This window comes from Opisthocomus hoazin, chromosome 1 (assembly GCF_030867145.1).
Source record: "Opisthocomus hoazin isolate bOpiHoa1 chromosome 1, bOpiHoa1.hap1, whole genome shotgun sequence".
Taxonomy (NCBI): Eukaryota; Metazoa; Chordata; class Aves; order Opisthocomiformes; family Opisthocomidae; genus Opisthocomus; species Opisthocomus hoazin.
The window spans coordinates 106,113,267-106,134,856 of record NC_134414.1 but is presented as its reverse complement, the minus strand read 5'-3'; the positions used below and the strand labels follow the sequence as shown (position 1 = coordinate 106,134,856).

Here is a 21,590-nt window from a genome sequence, read left to right as displayed (position 1 = left end):
ATGAGCTGCTGGATAGAAATTACTATGATTATTTATTATGTTCTTTTTGTTGCTTTGTAGATGTCAGTAAAACTTGGCTGCTTGCTTTTCAGCATCACAGGTTGGGCTGTTGGGCTCTTCAGAAGACTGCTTTGTAATATTGACATTGTCTGCCTGTTGGGTCCTCCTATAAACAAGTGAGACTATAAAATAATGAGGAGGGGAGCATGGCAATGCTGGAACAGCAATGTCCAGACCTCATATTATAAACAGGGTTTCACACTCAAGAAACCTCCTTGCTTCTGAAAGGAGAAGGGCTTAAATTGGAAAACAATTTCCAGGAGAACTCCTGCAGATGTTTTATTTTTTTTGCTCTAAGTGCTCTTCTGGTCAGCTTGACGGGATACTTACATAGCATAATGAAAAGGGTTTTGAGTAAAATTTGATCTCTGTCTTGGCTGCCATAATGAGGATCAGCCTTGCGATCTGTGTGTCTTTACAAGAGTGTCTAGCTCTCTGCTCAGTTCTGTTATCTTATAAATTAAATTATTAGCACAGATTCGTAATAGACCTGCTACACCTGGTGAAGTTTTGGCTCTCGATTCGTTTCTTTGTAACATACTATGCAGTAAACCACTTATGACAGATGGAAAGCGTAGTAGGAGGCAGTGAACTGAGTACCTAAGAAAGAGAGATAGCGTAAGGTGTATTTTCAAGGACCAAGCATTTTCATACATAGCAGCATTTGTATTTGCCGTGAACAGTTTGCATGATGAAATATTCAAGATTTGTTGGGGCTGTCTCTGTGGAACGGCTTGTTCCATCCATACACAGAAGGAACAGTGGCTGCAGGGAACAGAACGACTGCAGGATTGCTGCAATACGGCGTGCCCCAGGGACAGATACTCTACACTGTTCCTCGCATAGGTATGGAGTCTCCTCAAATGTCGTGAAGTCCTCTTTTAATAGACAAAACTTCCAGTATAGGTACTTTATCTAGATTATAAACTTCTATCTGCTTCTAATCTTCCATTTGCCTTTTAATTAGAGTCTTAATTGCTCCTTCTCTGGGGCAATTAGGGAGCTGACAGGCATTGCACAGCTCAATTTATTCCTTCAGGGTCCTAATTCAAAGGCCACCAGAGACTGAGACCTACTCCATTGTGAGAGCTTTGGGTCAGGCTCAAAGTTGCGTATTAAACATTTGATACACATTGGTAGGGGGTGTTTCTGGACTGGATTTCTATCACTGATGGCTTTTGAACACTTGTACAGTATTTTATATCCCTTTGGAGGGTAAAGGAAGGCAGGTGCAGCAAGGTTAAGATTCATGTTTTGTGTCTTAAACCCTGGATCTTGACTAATTTAATAGGATTTTAAAACCCTGTTGTAGTTGTGTTCAAGCCCTGAGGGGACAGTCTTAAAGAGGAGTTAGAGCACAGTTAGAGAATAAGCTCTTCTGGAGCACAGACAGGGAACTTTCATTCAACTGTTTCTAATTCATCTGTGAGTTGCAAAATGAGTACTGGATCTATTTTGAAAGGTTCGTCTTTTGAAAGGACTTTGATATTTGCCTCATTATTCTTTGCTACAAAGAGAAAAAAAAAGCAATGTAATTGTAAAATCAGAAAGGGCGACAGACCAGTTGCTGTTTTTCAGGGGAAGAGTTGGAGGACGCCAGTTGTGAAGGGCAAGCTTGTGTTCATTCTGCACTAGCTGCTGTGGTGCCTCCCTTGAGCTGATGTCAACCCCTCTCTTGGTGTCAGCTCCTGCCCTGCCCCACACTGCAGATCGTGGTAGAAGTGTTGTGAGTGATCGCTTTGCTGCACAGCCGTATTTCTAATATTAATACTCTGGAAAAATGCTCTGGAAAGGCTTGAGTTGCTGTAATAAGGGTGCACGACATGAGGCCAGGTCAATCACTCCTAAAGCACCAAACTTGATTATCCAGGTGCTGGCAAACTGTGGGACAGTTGTGTTGCGAAGGCAGCTGCTGACCTCTGGCTTCCCAAAAGAGCCTGCCCTTGCCTCGTGGTAGGAGAAGAACATATTCCTCAGACTGCAAAACTAAACCTCCTCCACTTCACAGCTGTGTAGACGTGGCTGCTGCCTTTGAAGCACATTTTTGGCCAGACAAGAATCCTTGACTGACTCAAAACCTTTGACTTTGGACTCTTCTACACTTTTTCATGGCATCTGTCATGGCCCTATTGGCAGTTAGAAACTCATTGCTGGAAGTATTATCCAAAAAATTGCTCACTTGCTGTCTTCTCGCTGTAAAAAGAGGCTAATGGGAAAAGAATGAGGAAATTATGAAAATGGAATAGGGATATTCCCATCCTGGAGATCTAAGTGTAATAGATCAATACTTCTTACGCAAGGGTGAAAAAAATTAAACCTAATGGCTGGTTAAAAAAAGTGCCAGCACAATTTCATTGGACTAGCTGAGTTACAAATCTTTTTTGTTATGGTGGTGCCTGGCAACTCTGCCATAGTTAGACTGATTTTTTTCCTTTAGTGGTCTCTTCAGTTCACATTATCCTGCATCAGTCAGAAATGTGGAATAAAAGTTGTCAGCCCTGATGTGCCTTATGGTTTCCCCCAAAGACAAATCTTAAACATCTTGACTCAGTTGCTAGATACAAGGCTACCAGTTGTGGTGATGATAATGATGACAATGATGGTGATAATAACAATAATGATAGTTGAACAATAGCTTGTAGTTGGATTTTGTGTTGGTAGCTTGAATCACACAAATCTTGTCCAATGGAGAGAGAACCAGGCAATCACAGCAATGCTGGACACCCATCTCAACCTTCCTCACTGTCTAGAGGGGCAGAAAGATCCAAAAGAGGGTGACTGTGGCCAGCGGAATAGGACAAAAGCCAGGACAAGTAGGGAATGCTGTGAGCTAGTGCAATCCTGGATCACTTTTCAAAGACTAGTTGTCTGACAGAGGACAGCCTTACAAGTTTCAGATTTCCTCTTCCATCAGACCTCCTGGAGCAAAGCTCGGCTGCACAGGCTGCCTGCCTGCCCATGGCAACAAACTCATGCTCTTCACCCAGATGTGCCTCCCCTCTCTGAGGCACTTCTGTCTCCAATAGTTCAATAGTGGCTGCAGAATGGCTTTCACATTTTTAAAAAAAATCCTTTAATGGTGACAGGGGAGAACAAGGCAAGCTGCTAGCTGGGCTATTAATTTTTCAAAGCCATTCAGTTCTTCACAGCTATAAAATACTAGGAGGAGCTGGCTTTGAGTTTTATAATCACAGACTAATTTAGGCTGGAAGGGATCTATGGGGTCATCTGGCCCTACCCACTGTACAAAGCACAGCCAAACAACTTGAGTTGCTCAGGGTTTATGCAGTCAAGTTATGGATATCTCCAGGGATGGTGATTCCTCTATCCCCCTGGGCCCTGTTTCAGTGTCTTACCAGCTTTATGGTAAAAAAAAAACTTTTCCGAGTCTCTAATCAGAAATACCTGTGTTGCAACTTGCACATATTGCCTCTTGTCCTGTCACCCTGCCTCCATCTTCTCTGTAGTCTCCCTGTAGGTAGGTTCACATAGCAATAAGATCCCCCTGCACTGTCTCTTCTCGAGGCTGAACTGCCCCAGCTCCATCCTCCTCTCCTAGTGCGCGTCCTGTGTGCCAGCCCTGACCATCTTTGAGGCCCTGTTGGACTTGCTCCAGTAAGTCCATGTCCATCTTGTGCTGGGGAGCCTTGAACTGGACGCATCACACAGGAGGTGGCTTCACAAGGGGTAAACAGAGAGGAACAGCCACTTGCCTCGAGCTCCTGAGTGCACTTTTACTAGCACAGCCCAGGACACAGCCGGCTTTATTCCCCATAAGGAGTTACTTTGGTGTGTATCATTCACTTTTTAATGGCTTGTGCTAAGAGTTGTAGTTTAATGAATTGGTTAGGACTGTGTTTACAGAGACTTTTACTCATTTTACTCCAATGAATTCAGTGTAGGCAGTAGTGTTCATTGTACGTGTGAATCTAAGCCCATTCATCTTCTCAGGACGCCTGGTACTGAAGGGCAGAGGTAGGCAGTGGTGCTTAGCAGCTTTCTTCCTCATCTTGTCTTTTTCTTCTTTTGTTCTCACTCTCACTTTGGTGACAGCAGTGACATGCTGGCCTCTTCCAGCTCCATTTAGTAACAGCTACGACTTCAATGACAAATCCCTGGGGCTTTGGCTCTGCTGTTAGCCTTGGCCAGTGCCGTGAACTGTCCTGAAGCAGATGTCTTGGCTGCCCTGTCCCCTTCCCTTGCTATGGTGGTGGCCTTACTCACACTGACCTAACTGTATGCCATTGCTCTCCTCTAGTGCTTGTGGTGTGAGATTAAGACCTGATCAGGTCTGTCTGGGGAAGCTATTTGTACACTTCATGGCTTTGTAAAATTAAACTACTGGGAGGAGTCTGGGAACCTACAACCTGGCATCATTTGCAGGGCAGAAAATACCCTTGTGTGTGTGTTACCCTTCCCACTATTTATTTCTCAGAAGTTAGTGGAGCTGATCCAAATATTCCCTCTGAACTGTTTTTTTAAATAAAATTATGTCATTCCTCAGCAAACTCAAAGGGGTTTCTCATAATCCCTGAGAATTTGTTTTTGCTGTTCTCTTCCATTTTTGCTTTGTTTTCATGCTTTGAATGTTTCTTTAAATCAAGTTTCTTTAAATCAAGTTTCTTTATTGGCTAAGCTGTAAGCATATAATATCTCAAATTCAACAATCTTGTATTTATTAAAATCCTCTTTTTTAAACAAAAGTTTTGTTCCATTCCACAGTAATCCCAACAAATGAAAATTGTCCAAACCAGGAAGAACAGAAATCTTGCAAAACTTCGTGACTGATTTTTTTCTCTAATTCTCTTGGGAGTGGCAGGAATGAAGGTGAGAGAGTGAGCGAGGAAGAGCACAAGGCTGACATACGAGCTCTTAGTGCCTTTCACATTTGTTGTCACAGAGACTGCCTCATCGTTCCCAGAAGATCCTTTCTCTTTCCACCTCTTCTACCAACACAGCAGGCTTGAAGAAGTGAGGAGTAGAGTACAACCGGAAAAATGACATGTGGGTGGCTTGGCAATTATAAAGGTTGTTACAGGAGGAAAGGTTTTTTGCATCAAAATCAACTGTGTAATACTAAACTATAGATGTTCAGCGTCAATTACTGGGACATTAGCACCTAACATTAAATGGCTATTAAATTAATCTGACTTGTAAGCTGAGAGTGTGCCACATTGGATATGGCTATTTGGTAGCGTATTCTTGTGTAAAAGCTCTGGACTGCCCTCCTCACTTCACGAAAAGTGAGTTGTGGGTGGGAGTCCTGAGAAATGTATGACTGTGCCCCATAAGCAGTCCATGTGCGTACGCTGTGATCGGTGCCTACGCTGCTGCTGGGGCTCGGGCTCAGGCTCGCCAGCGTGGCGTTGGCTCGCTCCTCTTCAGTGACACAAGCGAGCAGCTCTCTGAACCCCCTTTGGCTATGTGAATAAACTAGAGCTTAGCTGCTTTGTAACGTCAGGGTGGTGAAAAACAGGCAGAGCACATCAACGAGTCCAAACCTGTGTTTGATTTTCCTTGCAATGCCATGGCGGAGCCCACTGAGACCCTGCCATTCTTTGTGATTTGTTTTTGCTGGTACCCCTTGATGACTTTTTTGTAGCGGCCTCAGGGAACCCAGAAGCTATGCCATAATAGAAGTTTTCAGTGCTGGTAGCAGCTTTCTAGGATAACAAACATATACTTGTAAGGTTTCTCTGTCTTTTTTACGTCCTTTATGTAGCCAGTGTGGTTAGCTGCTGTCCATAGCCTTGTTCTTTTTAATATGTCAAATGTTGCTTTTGAATTTCTGGTTTACTTAACCACTTTGCTTGCTCATTCTTGAATCTTTTGGGTCACTTTTGACTTTACAGTTACTGCTCTGTTCAGTTCTGTGAAAACTTTCTGCTGAAGGTGAGTAATCTATCTTCTTACATTCATTAAAAACCAATGTAAATATTTGTAACTTTAAAGAGGCCTTACTGTTATCAAGGAGTGTAATGTAACATGCTTATCCTTCATTACAATTCAGTGGGACAGAACAGGAGGAAACAATATTATAGAGCTGGAAGTAAATAAGCACCAAGGGGAGAAGTGAAAGGACCTTTTAGAAATATAAGTGAGAGCAGAGTTTGCCAAAAATATTTCCCACAGTTTTGAACTGCAGCCTAGTTAAATATGCTTCATATTTGGAGATCAAACACAGGTGAACAAGGTAATCAGCATGAAAGAATCAGTTCATTTTAGCAAAAGTTCCAGGGGTGAGACGCTGCCCTGACTGAAATCAGTGTGCGTCTGGGATTTCATCGCAGGTGCTCAGCAGCCTTCGTCTCCAGGTTAGTAACAACCTTGGATGACCAAAATTAAAAGTCCAAAAATAGAATTTATAGTTATATTTTTCCTTTTACAAATCAACTGTTTTAGTGCTGGGTCTTCATTTACAACATTCCAAAATCAAGTGAACAAACTGAGTGTACTCAGGTTAATAACCATTGTCTTTAAAAGTGCTCAGAAATGTGAAAGGCACTTCATTGTCCTGAAGCATTTCTCAGGAGGGCTCAGAAATCATGTCTCCACTTTGTAAGCAGGTGAAAAATGTTCAGTGAGCTAATTCTGCCTGGGGAATCCTTTGACCTGGATAACGCTGCTTGCCCTTTGCAGAGAATCATCCCTTTGGTTTTGCAAAAGTGGAGGTCTTTGTGATGGAGACTGTGTGGGCGCAGGGTACCTCAGCACTGCGCATTGCAGCTCAGCCTCTACTTTCTTGGTCCCTCCAGTAACACACAGTCATTGGTGTCAGAGCTGCGTCTGCAGACTCAAGGACTCCACAGTATCATCTTTGCAGATACCTTGCTGCCATTCTAAAGCTGATGGAAAACATAGTTGCTTGAAGCTATGTTGGAGACAGAGGTGTTTGTTAAGTGTCTGGCATCGCGGAGTTTTAGGGGGAGTCTGCCAGTGGTGGCTGGTGAGGTCTGGGCTGGTCAAGGAGGAGGGTGCCAACACAGATTCCCGCTGTGCCCCTCTGCTTGGGAAACAGCAGCAGGACCAGTGTTAAAGCACAGCTTTGTGATCCTGTCATTCCTCTGGCCATGGAGAGCATGACCTCTGCAAGGGATAATGTGTGTAGGTGCAAGAGTGAGAAGGAGTGGTGAGCAAACACAAGATTTTGGGCTTCTCTCTCTGCTTGCTGCTGTGCTAGGAAAGGAGCCACTCTGACAGTGGACATCTGCGGGAGTGTGCAAAGAACTGGAAACTGCCCTTTCTTGTTGCCCAGAGAGACCTAATATGGTTCGCAAGGACATGGTGTGAAAAATGAAGCCCTTCTGCAAGTTTGTTTTGTGTTCGGAACAGAATTATTTAATAATATCTAATTAGCCATAAGGAAGTCTTTTTTAATACAGAGGTGTCTGAAACCTGTTTTTTAGGGATCTTACTTTTTAACACAGGAATTGCTATCTGAATCTGAATATTATATATGAACATTTATGGTTGAGGGAGAAGCAGTAGTTGTGAAAAGCTGAGCAACTAATTGGTGAGAAAGGTATGAAAGCTGGACAATAGGCTATTATCAAATGCTCGGTAATGTGTTTGTATAGTACAGAACTATTCAGAGAATGAAGCTGTTAAACAAAATTTGTAACATCTTTTCCCTGCCTTCCCTGAAAGTGAGATAGACTCTCTCACCAAAACTTTGGTTGAAATACTCATGATCAACCTTTCTCTTTTCTCATTAAATTTACTCCGTGACTTCTTGCCATTTTGCATATTGCTTGGACTATTGTGAAATTGTAATTGCCTCATTTAAGCCTCAGAGTGTCCTTCAGCAAATAGACTAATCTTTTCTAGCTGTAGAGAAATCTTCCTGAAAGAAACATCACAATGAAATCCGAGTGATTTTCTTTTCCGACATTCAGAACTCCAACTCAGGACTGTAATCACTCATGCTAACATCCCTAATTTTCTGTGTGTCAGAATTAATAACAATGAAACATTTTATTAGAATTTACAAAATGAAAATGTGAGCAAGGAACATAAGTGGGAGGGATTGCTGAGAAACACCAGGGAAATCGGGATAAGTGAGAAGGTGAGCCTAGATATCTAAGTCTAGCACCTAGCATCAAGAGAAGTTAAAACTCAGAACAGAAAGAAAGAAAAACTAAAGACTGGAGAACCACTGTATTCTCACCATTCCTAAAATGACCATGATCCAGCTTAGAGAAGAAGCCATTTACTTTTAACCCTGTTTAAACTGCATTTCAGTCAATGTACGTTGATCACATCCCAGAGCACAACAATCAAATCTACTTTCACCAGTTGCCTTGCAGAAACACTTGGGTGCGGGAAATTCTGGTTCCTTTCTTCCTTTCATCTACATCCCCTTAAGAAGCAATTTGAAAGCATAAACATCTCTTCTTTGAAGAGCAATAAAAGATTCTAGTGAAAAACTGTAACCTGAGCAAGGCTTATTTGGAGAGAGAGCAAAGTCTGCTGAGATGTTTTGGAAGGTTGGAACTGCTAACATACATATCAAAGGGAGATATTTGTTAGGATTGGGCAAGGATAAGGGATAAATAAGGCAATTCATTTGGGAGAAATAAAAAAGACAACAAATCAGTCTGTCAAAGGGGCTGTAGCGAAGAGTGGGAACAGCTTTATACAGTGTCTGTCTAGTTGGTAACGTCATTTATGATATACATAACGATCTATGTGAACTTTTTATTGCTTTCCAAGCACATTTTCCACAGCTGGCAAGTGTGTTTGCTTATGTATCCCTAAATCATTCTGCAAATACTGCTCTCAAGCTGCCTGTGTGTCAGAATTATAAATGCACACTATTATAAGTTTAATTGTAAAATTATCCATAAGAGCATGAAGTTATCTGTCTAGCTTTGTTACTTATTTTTTGACAGTGATATATGTGTGGATAATTTTCTTTCCTTGGTACTGCTTCAATTTTTATTTTTTTTATTTTTAGGCAGAGCGAATTGCCAGAGTGCCATCTACTGCATCCTACTGGCCAGATACAACTACACCAAGTTTGAGGGTCTTGCTGGCTTCAGTTGGTTGAAGTACCTCATGCTCCTTTCCTGTCTTAGAAAATTCTGTTTTCTGTAAATTAATGCAAGTTTAGAGGAGGGATTTGAACCAGGCTGCGTATGATTCAGGAACTGCATTACCAATAAGGGTAAAGGCTGGTCAGGGTGCTCCTCTCTCTTTCTCTCCTTTTTTGTAGATCCCTCCCTCTGGGTTTCTCAGTTTCCTTCTCTGTCTCTGAGTTTGTCTAGCTATCGTAACATACCTCACTTTCTCACTTCACTTCCCCAAATTTAAATGACTTTCCTTTTCTTGGACTTGGTTTATTTCCTATATCAGAATTATACATTTGGAAGTCTTTCTTAATTTTTTAAAAAGACTAATTTTTTATCGTGATAAGACCTCTCTTAAAAATATATTTCACCAGGTGAAAAAGGCTTCAAAATTTCAAGCCTATTATTAGGAAAAGGCTATTAAATTATGATAAAAAATTCTTAACTGTAGGGTTTTATTTTAGTTAAAACAAATAAATGGGTTCTTCAGATCCAAGATTTTGTGCCCCCTGTTTAGGGGAGACAGGGTTCAGTATCTTTGAGCCTAAGATTTTTTGCTGGTCCAAGGAAAAAGATAATATTCTCAAATTCGATTAATATAAATGTGCATAGTCTAACAAATCTCCTAATTTGTCTCTAACAGATCTCTTAAGTGGTCCTCAGAAAATAATATGAAAGCAGTGATGGCACTTTAATATAAAGCAACTGTTTTGAATGGCAAATATCAAATACTGCTGAACTGAGATCAGCGTGTTAGTCATGTTCTTTCCCATTAATTCATTTGCATTTAATGTTACAGCTCTCCCATAAGGAGTGGAAGGATGCCAGATTCCTGCTTTTTAGTGCTATGTAAGTGTGGGACCAGAGCCTTTGCTGGTATGGGGCTATTCTGTCAATGCCACAGCTGCAGTCTGACACTAAAAGAAGCAAAAGTGCCTCAGAAATGGCTTCCTTATTAAAGATGGATGTTAGTTTAGTTTTTGCGGAGTTAGTATTGATTTTTGCATCACACTGGCACTCCTACCTCCTGTTAGCATGGTGGGAAGTGGAACAGGAACAGCAAAATGTGGAAATAACAGACATATCCTTCAGATATGGCAATGCTTGGTTGGACTTTTGCCCCCCGTTCCTGAAGGCTCACCAGTTGCTTCATGGCAGCCTAACGTAATTCATACAATTGGATTTTCTGGACACTTGAGGGATATGCATCAGTATCAGGAAATCCACAGGAGTAATCTTTGCACGAATGTTATCCTTGGAACCCAAAGGGATTTTTTTGAATGTCATTGTAAATAAATACAGAAAATTGCATATTGGAAGGATCCATAACAAACATTTTATAAAGCAGTTTTTGAGGTTTTGCTGGTGCTATATGAAGTAGGCAGCTTCACTTCACATCTTCTCGAAATTACCTTATTGAAGATTCTTCTCTCAAAGTAATCTTCATAGTAGAATGAATGTGAATAGTCAAGGTGTAGTGATACTTCCTAGGCTAATATTTGGTATCTGCCTTGGTAAAGACATACCTATTTCTTTTTGTATCTCAGCAAGATATGGTGATGCTTCTAAGGGGAATTAAGGGGTCCTTGATTTAATATTTCTGCTGAAATTTAGTTTGGTAAATTATTTAAATTTAATTTAATAAAATACATTATTCTTCATTTCCTGTCCTAACATGCAATCCAGAGTTCACATGACACTGTGTAAACAGTGGTGTTTCACTCCATATGTAGATGAGTTTTTGAAGCCCTTAAGGTGGAAACTATTATATGTGTATAAAATTATATCACCTGCTCAGTAAAACTTTAAACATAATAATGTCAATAATTAATACAAATAATAGCTAATGTTTATACTTCGTATTTTCCACTGTGTTACTTCTCATTAAAGGTATAAATGTTGTCAGAGTGGGCAAACTCTGAAAGTAAAGACAGAATTTTTTTCACTCGTCAAGCTTGAGAGTATCTTTTCTGATGAATAATGTAAGCTAATGATGTCAATCTGTTTTTGACCCATGAGCAACTATACTAAATGATGATATTGCTATAGCTGAGGTCACAGTTTCTTAGCTTCAGCTTTATTGTTTTTGTATCCCGTGACTTTGACTGATGTTGGCAGCTGTGATGGGTAGTGTGCTGGTTGCTCTCCAGGGTTGGAGATTGCTGCTATAAGCAAGTTCTTTTGCTGCTCTCACTATACATTGGGTGTAAGAAGGAAATGTGAATATACGATGGCCGAAATTTGCTTACAGTGTTTTCTAGGGTGCAACTGGAAAATATTTGTAAATTAAAGGAGAGAAAATGTCTAGTTTTGGTAGAAAGTTGGCCTGATTGCACCTTCAACAAAAATAATCCAATGCATGTGACCAAAGCACAGAACAAGTAGCTACTTCCACACAAACATGTTTTAGAAATTGTGCTGGTAATTATGACATTAATCTTTCTGATGTTGTAGTTAAGCAGCATTATTTGATGCCCTCCCCTCATATCTCACACAGCTAGACAGCCAACCTGAACAGAACAAAATGGAGCAGCTTAAAATGGTAAATGTAGCTACTTATCCGGCGCCAGGGTAACACCTTAATCCTGGATGGTTTCAGTGGGTTTTCAAATCACTGCATCCAGTTAATACAGACTCTTCTAGCATTTTAACTTAAACTTTGCCAGCTGGAGCAGTCTGAGAGGTAGTCCGCTATGGTGAAGGCTGATAATGGCGGAGTGGAAGCTGTAGTCAGTATCAGAGATGCAAAGAGAGCCCAGAAAGCCGCGCGAGTGTGCAGGGATGAAGATGAGGAAAGGGAGGCAGGGAGGGTTAAACAACCAAGAGTGATGAGGCTTGAGACAACAAAGCTACATTTGATGCACTGCAGAAGTATACCGTCTTTTGATCTCACAGGTATTATCAGTGATATATTTTTTATACTTCTACTACTTGACAATCATTTTTCTGGAAAACATGGTGTTCAATAACCCTGAAAATATCCACTGGTCTTTGGGATGTCAAGTTCATTTAGTTGCAATTCAGAAATTTCAAAATGGTTTCAGCTAACAAACAGCAATATCCTAATCATCTCACCTGAAGGTGATGCAGACGTTTGAAACCTCTGTGACTGCTGCACATATCAGAAACACTGAACATTTCATCTTGATTTCAGTACCACCTACTTCCTGGAAAATTTGGAAGCCTTGCATTTACCACTTCAAGTTCTCTGCCAAGTTCCTTTCAATTTTTTTTTTCTCCATTTTTGTCTCACACGTTTATTATACTGTGACAAATGCAGTTTTCTTCTGACACCACATAATAGATGTGTGAAACACACACATGTTCTAGTAAGAGACTGCTCTTTATTTCCTGGCTCCAGTTGCAAAACATGAGTCAGGGTTAGAAAGGCTGTACCTCTGTCAGAGATGGGTAATCTGCATCCTCAAACTTTCCTAGCTTTTGCTACAGTAGTGGGGAAAACAGGAAAATCTGGGTCTTCTATACCCATACTCAGTGTTTCTTCCTTCCCAAGGACATATTTTCTTCATTTTAAAACCACCATTCCCTTGTTTTAATTATATTTACTCCCTTCAGAGACTGAGGCTGTCATTAATGGTGAAAAAAAGTCCCTCCAGCTCCTAAAACAAGTATAGCAGCACTCTGACTGCAGGAGGTACAGCAGTTTTAGAGAAAGCATCCTCCTACTATCCTGGCTTTAATTCAAAGAAGAAGTATTACTAGTCCATTTGCTGTGAATTCCAAGCACTATTTTCTCCATGCCAAGCGATATCTGATGAATTGCTGTATAATTGTAGGCAATGACCGAACAGCTTCTTGACAAGACTGGTGACATAACATGCCTTATTTATATATACCAGTTTGAAGTGCTCTGTACACTTCTGCAATGTGTAGTGTGCCTCAGTGAAATACAAAATCAGACAGATCTTTTGTGAACTAAAGTGGAACAAGCCTCATGTTACAAGTTAAAACAAAAACAAGCAAACAAGCAAGCAAAAAGAGAAAACTGAACACATTATCACTTCCTACTGGATCCAAACAGGCTAGGAATTTCACATGTAAGGCGGTTATTCTGCGGTTACCCATGTGTGACTGGAAGCAGCAGGAACTCTGGTGCTTCTATGTTAACGATAAACAGAGTTTTGTATTGATTTTTTTTTTAAATCATTTTATCCCACAAGGTCCTAGTGGTTCAGTTGCTCCTGCAATAGAATGACAAATAACTGGGTGACATGCTGTGAAAAATTTAGAAAATGAGAAATGCTATCTCATTTTCCAAACAGAGCAGAAACAACACTAATTCCATTAGGCAAGATGGAACAGACAATTAAACTGGGCATGCTTGTAATTTTGAAGCTAACCAGATAGCCTTTTTCAAATGTAATGACTATTCAAGTGATTTCTTTAACGTGAAGCAAAACCACTGATTTTCCTTTCTAAAATTAAAGCATTTACCTTATACAAAGTATAAGAAATGTTACCTGTTGCCTCCACCATTCCTTCTAGGATTACAACAATTTCTAGCTCCTCTTTGGGCAACTGGGCTTTGGAAATCTCCCAGAAAGGACTCTGCTGGTTAATTTCATGGCTGATGATCAGTGGTGAAACCAAAAAGAGACGATCATCCCCTGTGTAATAACCTACGTTGATATCTGTCTGGTTGAGTGGTATAAATTCCCCCTCCTTTGTCTGTTTGGATTTGATCAACTTGGCTCGTATTGATGCCTCTACAATGTGTGAATTCCTAAGGTCTCCTACTCGGAACATCAGACACAGCTTTCCATCCCGCATGGAAATTACTGCATTTGTAGAAAAAACCAAGGTTTCTGCCCTCTTCTTGGGTTGGGATATTTTCACAAACATGCAGCCAACCATGAAAGCGTTGACGATAGAACCTAAAACAGACTGCACTAAAAGCAGTATAATTCCCTCGGGACACTTGTCCGTGATGACCCGGTAACCATACCCAATGGTGGTTTCTGTCTCGATTGAGAATAAAAAGGCTGAGACAAACCCATTGAGGTTGCTGACGCATGGGGTCCACGTGCTGTCCCCTATATGATCCATATCTCCTCGCATGTAGGCAATTAGCCACCAGATCATTCCAAAGAAGAGCCAGGTCACAGTGTAAACCATGACAAAAATCAATAGGTTGAACCTCCACTTGAGATCGACTAAGGTAGTGAAGATGTCAGTCAAGTAACGGTAAGTCTCTCTGACATTCCCGTGGTGGACGTTGCATTTCCCATCTTTCCTAACATACCTCTGGATTTTTCTCTTGGCACATTCTTTGTTTATATTTTTTGGTAGATCCTCTCTAGCTTGTTTGGGCAACTTTGGCTGATGAATAGTGACAGGGCTCTCTATGTCCTGCTCCATTGAGTCTTCTTCCAGTACGTTAGCTGCCATTAAAAACAAACAAACAAGAAAAAGGCAGGAGTTATTTTTCTTATTATTTCTCTAAGTCAACACACAACTTCTTCTGTATTACTGGCACCAAATTGCTGTTAATCAACAAAATTATCATCCTTGTTCTTTGCTCACCTGTTAGACGCACAAGACAAAAGTCAGATGATGTCAAGCATCCTCAGTTTATTGCTAAATAGAAATACTTTGAAGGAAAACTGTCTCACTTCCTATCTATCAGGTCATCCTAGCCACACCCATATTTAAATTCTCTCAGATATGTTCAAGCAGATCTTTCTCCCCCCCCCCCTTTACAGTTTAATAAATGAGGTTTTGTATACACCAAGAAAGATCTTCTGGGAGACAGCATATATACATGAGGAAATGGATTTGCTTGGGGTTTTTGGTTAACAAGATGAGCAGAGAAAATAAGCAATTGTTGAGCCATTTTTAAAATCAATTGCACTGGTATGGGAAAGTATTAAATAAGTATAAGGAGTTAAAAAAACCCCAATATTTTTTAGAAAGAACCAATCATACTCTTGCTGAAGGAAAGGCAGGCTTTAGTGTAACATATACGACGAGCTATTCAAGCACATTTCCATAGAAAACCAATGTCTTGCTGATACTGAGACAGGGAACTGTGTGTCCTTCTCCCAGTAAGATAAAACATACAGTACTTCAGAACATGATTTCATTTTAATGCAGTATGCCTATGGCCTTTAATTCAAGTGTGCCTTTTTCTCTAACTGTAAGGGCCTACACGGTGTTCCCCCATAAGTGTCTTACAAGAATTTAAAAACCAGAAATGACAGTAACTGCCTTCTTTTTTTTCTTCTCAGCCTTTTCAGATAAATAGCTTCATTATGTTTATGTACAAGTGCAAGAAAGAAGAGTTTATTGAGAAGGAGAGCGGTTTAATCAAATGGATTTTGCATGAAGCTGAGGACCTGGTGACATCTGTGGTAACTGTTGTCTTTTTACTGGAAATCTTTCTGCATTCAGGGCTTATTCCTGCAGGAATTTCAGCTCTTGAACTCTTCTCCATTCTGGCTAACTGCTACTATTCTGCTGCCAGGCTGTGAAGGGAAAAGGCTTCTGCTGGCTCTGCCTAGATGCTTGGCTCTGAATAAAGTAGCACTGGTATGAGGCTGTACCATTGGTTTGCAGAGATGCTCTGCCTGAACAGTCATGGCGTTGACCTGCGTGCAGTCAGTGCGCCCTGCAACAGCCACAGTTTGCATTAGTGTGTTGTGGTAACTGCTGTGCAGGCTCAGGTGTGGGCTGCCCAGTCCTGCTGTAGGTGGTGGCCTTCAAGCAGAGAACTGGGAGCAAGCAGCTTGGGTTGGGAAGCACTTCATTTCCCTGAGCTCTGCTTGCCTCTGAGTACCTCTTGCCTGGCTGGGAAATGGGGGCGTAAACCCATCAAAGCTCCTGCTTGACACAGCTGTCCTGTTAGTGACAGGACAGAAGTCCTGTCTCCGGTACCCCACAGGCTTGTGTGTCTCTGCATGGCACTGCTCTGGGCAGTAGACCCAACCCTTTCCATGTGGAGGAGCTGCCAGTGAAGCCCGGGCTCCTGTCCAGAGAGAGCTTCACACAAGGGTCTGATGTTGGAGGATCAGTATGGCTATAAGAGTGTTTCAGTCTCTCACTCTTGGAAATATGTGCTATACAGCAGATCGCTGTGGAGTCTCACATCTTCAAGATGTGCAGACTCATCCCTGTGGAGAAAGATCGCAGACCCTTGTAAAGTTTGACAGGTGACTGAAATACCCAGGGAAAAAAACCAATGGGTTGGACACCGTTCGTCTCTCCTTCTGGCCAGCTCCAGTGCCAGCCAAGCCTCTGTTCAGGCCCATAGCCTTTTCTGTGTTAAAAGAAAGGCTCAAAGGTCGGCAGTAGCATGGAAACCTGATAGCAGTTCTGTGTTTAAAGACTGTGCGTTCCATCCTGTGTCACTTTTTCAGTTTGCTGCTGTGTCTGAAGACAGCATGATTCAGGCTGATGGCAGCGGCAGCACTGGAAGTCGTGTCACCAGGCAGTCAGTTCTGAACGACTTGCTCCAGTTGGTGACAGTGTGCCTACTTGCATTATCATTAATGCTATCTAATGTATGATGAAATAAACACAATAAAAAGGCATTGCAGGAACTTTGTGAGGCAGACTTAAGCAAAAGCCAGAAAATTTGAAGTTAAGGCTTCGCACTTAATGCTTAACTCTCTGCTGTGCCTAAGGAGATTTCAGTCCACAGGAGACAGCACATCACTGCAGTAATAGACCCCTCAAATACCTATGAACAGCCTATGAAGGCTCTGGCTTTTCAGACTTCAATGCAATGTATGTTAGACTAGTAATGATGGTTTAACGTAGTTCATTATCTTTAAGGCATTATGGATATTGTGCTTTCCCCTCCCAGTTACAACCTGGCATGAACACAGAGACAGGATGCAGGTGTCCTCCTTTGCCTTTGAGAATATAACTTACTTCTGACCTTACTGTTCAAGTCAATCTGGTCCTAGGCCTCCCTGCCTGAGCATCTCTTACCAGAAATGGCACTAAAAACCATAACAGGGCTGGCAGGGGACACAGGTGCTGATTTCATTAGTGGCATCAGGAGAAATCTGAAGGGTTGTCCCCATCCAGGGAGGCCTACCAGTCCTGAGCTGCACCCCTCTAGCCTGCTTTGCATATGGTGTTTATTTCCTATAGAAGTACTTGCTAGCAATGAAGCGCCTTTTATTTACACGACAAATTTAATGATGCTTTCAAAAGGCTTTGTGTTGATTAAGCTCTTGTGCATCATAACCAGCCTTTCCTGTCTTTTAGAGTACATGAGCTGACCTGCAAAGAGAGGTAAGGGCTACATTTTCTCAAGTGGCTATAGGTTTTGTAGCAGGAGCAAGGAGCCGCTGTGCTCCCCTGCACGTGGTGGTGGCTGTCACTGTCATAGTAAGTGGGCTTTGGAGACCTGCCCCTTCCAATGTGGGAGAATTTTTCTTAAGCTTGAGAGGTTGCACCAGAACTGACTCCCATATAGAAATGTAAAAGGGCAGCTTTGGACAACCAAGCCCCGTGACTGCATTTATCCTCTCTCTCTCAGCATAGCATCTTGCTAACACTCTTGTGCACATTTTAATCTCCCTGGGGGCAGCTGGCCATTTTGTAAACTCTTCAGGGTCTTTCCAGTGCTGTCATTTCTCAAACCTCAGGAAGTCTGTGAGAGGAAAAATTAAGGTCAAGTTTTTGATCTTTTTCTCTTTATGCAAGGTGCCCTTTTATGCTTTCCCTCACCTAAATTCTCTGACTGTGAGATCCAACGAATACCTGCATGGGGTGGGGGGGGTTTCTCAATCAGAATCACAGCCCATCACCCTCTCCTGGTCTGAGTTCTTACTCCAGAGTGAACCCTGGGAGCAGCAATTCCTGAAATAAGTGATCCAAGGATTGTGCATCTGTGTGTTTCCATGGAAATGCTTGATGAAGAAGTTTTAAACACATGGCAGGATCCCTGTTCACCACTAAGGCTGAGGAACAGCCACATATTGTCAGCGCCTTTGCCACAAAACATTTCGACTAATTATATTTTTGCTTGTTATCAACCCAATTATCTTATGCTGTTTATTTCATTTAATTTTCATTTTGGTTATATAATGGCTGTCATGGTTCCAGGAACAGAGGAGTGAATAGCAGCTATCTCACTTGAGAGCTATTTTTACTCTCTCTTCTTTTCTTCGTGACAAAAATATATCCATATTATTAATCTGCACTGCAAAAAAAAAAAAAAAGTACTCCTTCTGCATGCTTCCACCTCTCCCAGTAAACATGTTTGTTTGAACACAACCGCCAGGTAGCAATATCAGGCCAATTTAGGCCAATTTTGAGTGTTGTGATCAAAGCATTTGTTTCAGTGAGTCTTTTAGGCAAATGCATACAAACATATGAGATATCAGTGACTTGTTTCATTTTCCAGCAAATGACAAGGAGTTCTCCTAAATCAGTCCCTGAACAGTTCACTTGTTTTTCATCATAGCAGTATGTAGCAGCTATGGCTATATTCATAAATTAAATGTGCCCAGGCCTATTCTTTAGCATGGGGGCTAAATGGAGTGGTAGAGCCCACACTTGTATTATTGAACTCCCATTGTTTTCAAAGCAGGGCAGTCTCCTACAATCTGCTTATTAGGAATAGTCTGTGTCCCATGCTAACACCTGAAATGTAGCCGGGGATTGTGTGTACTCAGTACTGCACTGGTCAAAACCATGCCGAGGGCTTCTCAAGGAATTTTACCATAAAAGGAATTATGTGCCAGTGCTCGGGAACATTTTTTCCAGTAAAGATGCAACCAGTGCTGGTGTCCTGGTTTTGTCTATTTCAGAACAGCATTGGAAAGGCACAATCCAGTGTTTCCAAGCACATATTTTTATTTAGGGTCTGTAGAATAACATAAATCCAGTGTCAACAGCAAACTATGAGCTGTACAGGAGATATTCTCACAGCCTTCATGGCATCCCTAAGGAATCATTTTATCATTAGTAATGTAGTTTTTGTACTTTGGTAGTCCTTCAGAGATCTTGTCATAGTATTGTACAAATACAAAACAAAAGGAGGTATGTAAAGAGCATATTCGTCTAATTTAAATACTCGTAGCCTATTTTGATCGCATACTGTGAGTTATAGGATGACCTGCAAAATAATTAGGAGTTTCAACTGAGAATATTACAAATTATAACTGACCTTTTTGTAACAGAAGCTGATACAGAGAGTTCAGTGAATGTTTCACTGTAATTTAGTACACTAATTTTATCTCTTGTAACATAGTTGTGAACAGTTTGTATGCAATTTATCAAAAATCCACTATTTTCAAAAAATCATTTATAATCTACAGATTGTTCTCATGGGCTTTATTGCACGTATACAGATGTTGAGCAGACATCATTTTGACTGTGATTTCTGTCTGCATGCAGGTCATTCCCCACTTTCCTAGTAGGATGAGGGCATCTTTGAAGTTAAGGTGCTGTTTGCATTAGTAAGGTCCACGCTTGCCTTTTCTGAAGATTTTTCAGTATTCACCTCTCATTTGATGTGATCACAGGCATCCCTGACACTGAACTCATCTGTGGAATATTTGACAGTACCAGGTGGCTATTTCCGGTCCCCGCTGCCTCTGCGAGGTTGTTAGGCTTTGACATCAGGAGAAGGTGGCGTAGCACTACACAGCACAAGACGTTTTCTGCGAGGTTCAATACTCTGCTCTAAGTCAGAGTCTTTCTGTTTCTTTTCTTGCCTGTGATGCAAGGAGCAGTCACAGTGAGGAAGCAGACAGGGAGTTTTGAAATGCTTTGCCTGATCTCTGGATGGTTTTAGTCAGCGTTTCAGAGCTTTATAAAATCTCAGATCTGATGAGCACTGAGGGCACAGGAACAGGTATTCGCAGAACAGAAGGGCATTTGCCTGTTTGATGAACTCAGCCTGTATCACTCTCAGTGAGACCAGGTAATCCGTGCTGTGAGATACTGTGTATTATCACTAGAGATGAGGAGAAAGTCTTGTTTACAGAAAAAAATGGATTTTTTTAAATGATCAGCTAACTATTGCAAGCATTCATTATCACAAAATGCAGATTTTCTTCTGAAAAAGAAAGGAATTAGGATCTGGTCCTGCGCTGTGGAAATCAATGCAAGATTGTCTATCCTCTTGTCTGGGAACATTGTCTAGCCCTCATTTTGAAATGCTCAAATGTTCAATAAACATTGACTTGGCAAATTTCTTCAAGAGCCAAATTACTTACTTGCACCCATAGAATCATAAATACAATTTCAGAGAAAACATGTGTGTGATTTAAGTTTATTTCAGCAGTAATTTTCACTGGAAAAAAAATGCAAATTGAAGTATATTTATGATTATAAAAGAGGCTGTAAGGATGATACCTTGTTTTATCACACTACCTGCTTCATCATTGCCTTTTAATCCAAGTTGATAAAAATAATGTTATACTATTTTCATTTCTTTTAAGCCTGTACATGTGCAAAAAATCAGCCTGAGTAATGCTTTGCCTCTATGCAGTACAAACATTTCCATTAATTTCTGATTCTTGGCCCTTTTATTCTGGAGGACGGAAAATGAAGCTGATACGTGAATTCAAAAACCCGTGACTCCGGTTTTGGTAGTCGTTTGACCTTGTAATTTTTGTCTTGGATTCTAACCAGTTCTTTACAGAATTTACCGCTAAAGGCTCCAGTATGCTGTTTTTACATCTGCTTGGTTAAATGTAGCTTCATTTGAAGCACAGGAAACCCAAATATCCTCGACTTTGTTACGTATATGGGGCAGTGTAAAAAGGCTGCACATTCTGAACCTGCAAAGATGTGTGGAGGCAGTTGACTATCAATGTCTTCTGACTTTCATCAGGCTGGGGACCCCAAATTAGATTATGAAACTTGTTTACCACCTGAAGTCTGAGTGCTTGGAGTCAGTGTTAATTCAGAGCCACCTCTAATACAAGTGCCTGACATTGAAAATTGATTTCTGGAATAAGGAGAGTTTGCTGTTACATATCTCTGCTCCTGTCTGATTAGTCTAGGTATGCATAGTTTTTACTAGACTTTCGGCTTCCAGAAAAGCTTCAGCTAGAGGTTCAGAGCAGATAAGGGTTCTCCTGAAAGCCTGTGAATCTACACAAATTGACCTATTTTTTTGATGTCAGCAGGCACACTGGCCATTGACCCCCTTATACATGTAGCGACAGGGACCAATGTCCAGAGTGCTTTCTGGGGGCCCAGTTCAGTTCAGTCTAGGTGCTATTCTTTTGAGCAGACTTAGCATATGTACGGGCTATTGCTGATATCACACATGTGCTCTGGCTTGTGCCATGTTCTTATTCATGATATTCCCCTAGATGATACAAGTAATCTCTGTCACAAGCTATATGTTCAATTACAAACTCCCTCTTATCCTTTATGGTAGATGGTCTATCACCGTTTTCTAGCGCTCACTACCACTTCACACTCAACCTCCCCACTTTTGTTCCCGTACTGTGACTAGAAAGGCAAAAG

At 41.2% G+C, this 21,590-nt stretch overlaps 1 protein-coding gene across 2 annotated transcripts in view; it reads right to left on the bottom strand.

The window, feature by feature from the left end:
* KCNJ6 (potassium inwardly rectifying channel subfamily J member 6) overlaps positions 1 to 21,590 on the bottom strand; it is a 170,007-nt gene that overhangs the window by 33,285 nt on the left and 115,132 nt on the right. For both annotated transcript variants that reach the window (XM_075431997.1, XM_075431990.1), the window contains one exon: positions 13,610 to 14,530. In XM_075431997.1, coding sequence (XP_075288112.1) covers positions 13,610 to 14,507 — 898 coding nt within the window. In that variant the 5' untranslated portion in view covers positions 14,508 to 14,530. The remainder of the gene's footprint in view (positions 1 to 13,609; positions 14,531 to 21,590) is intronic.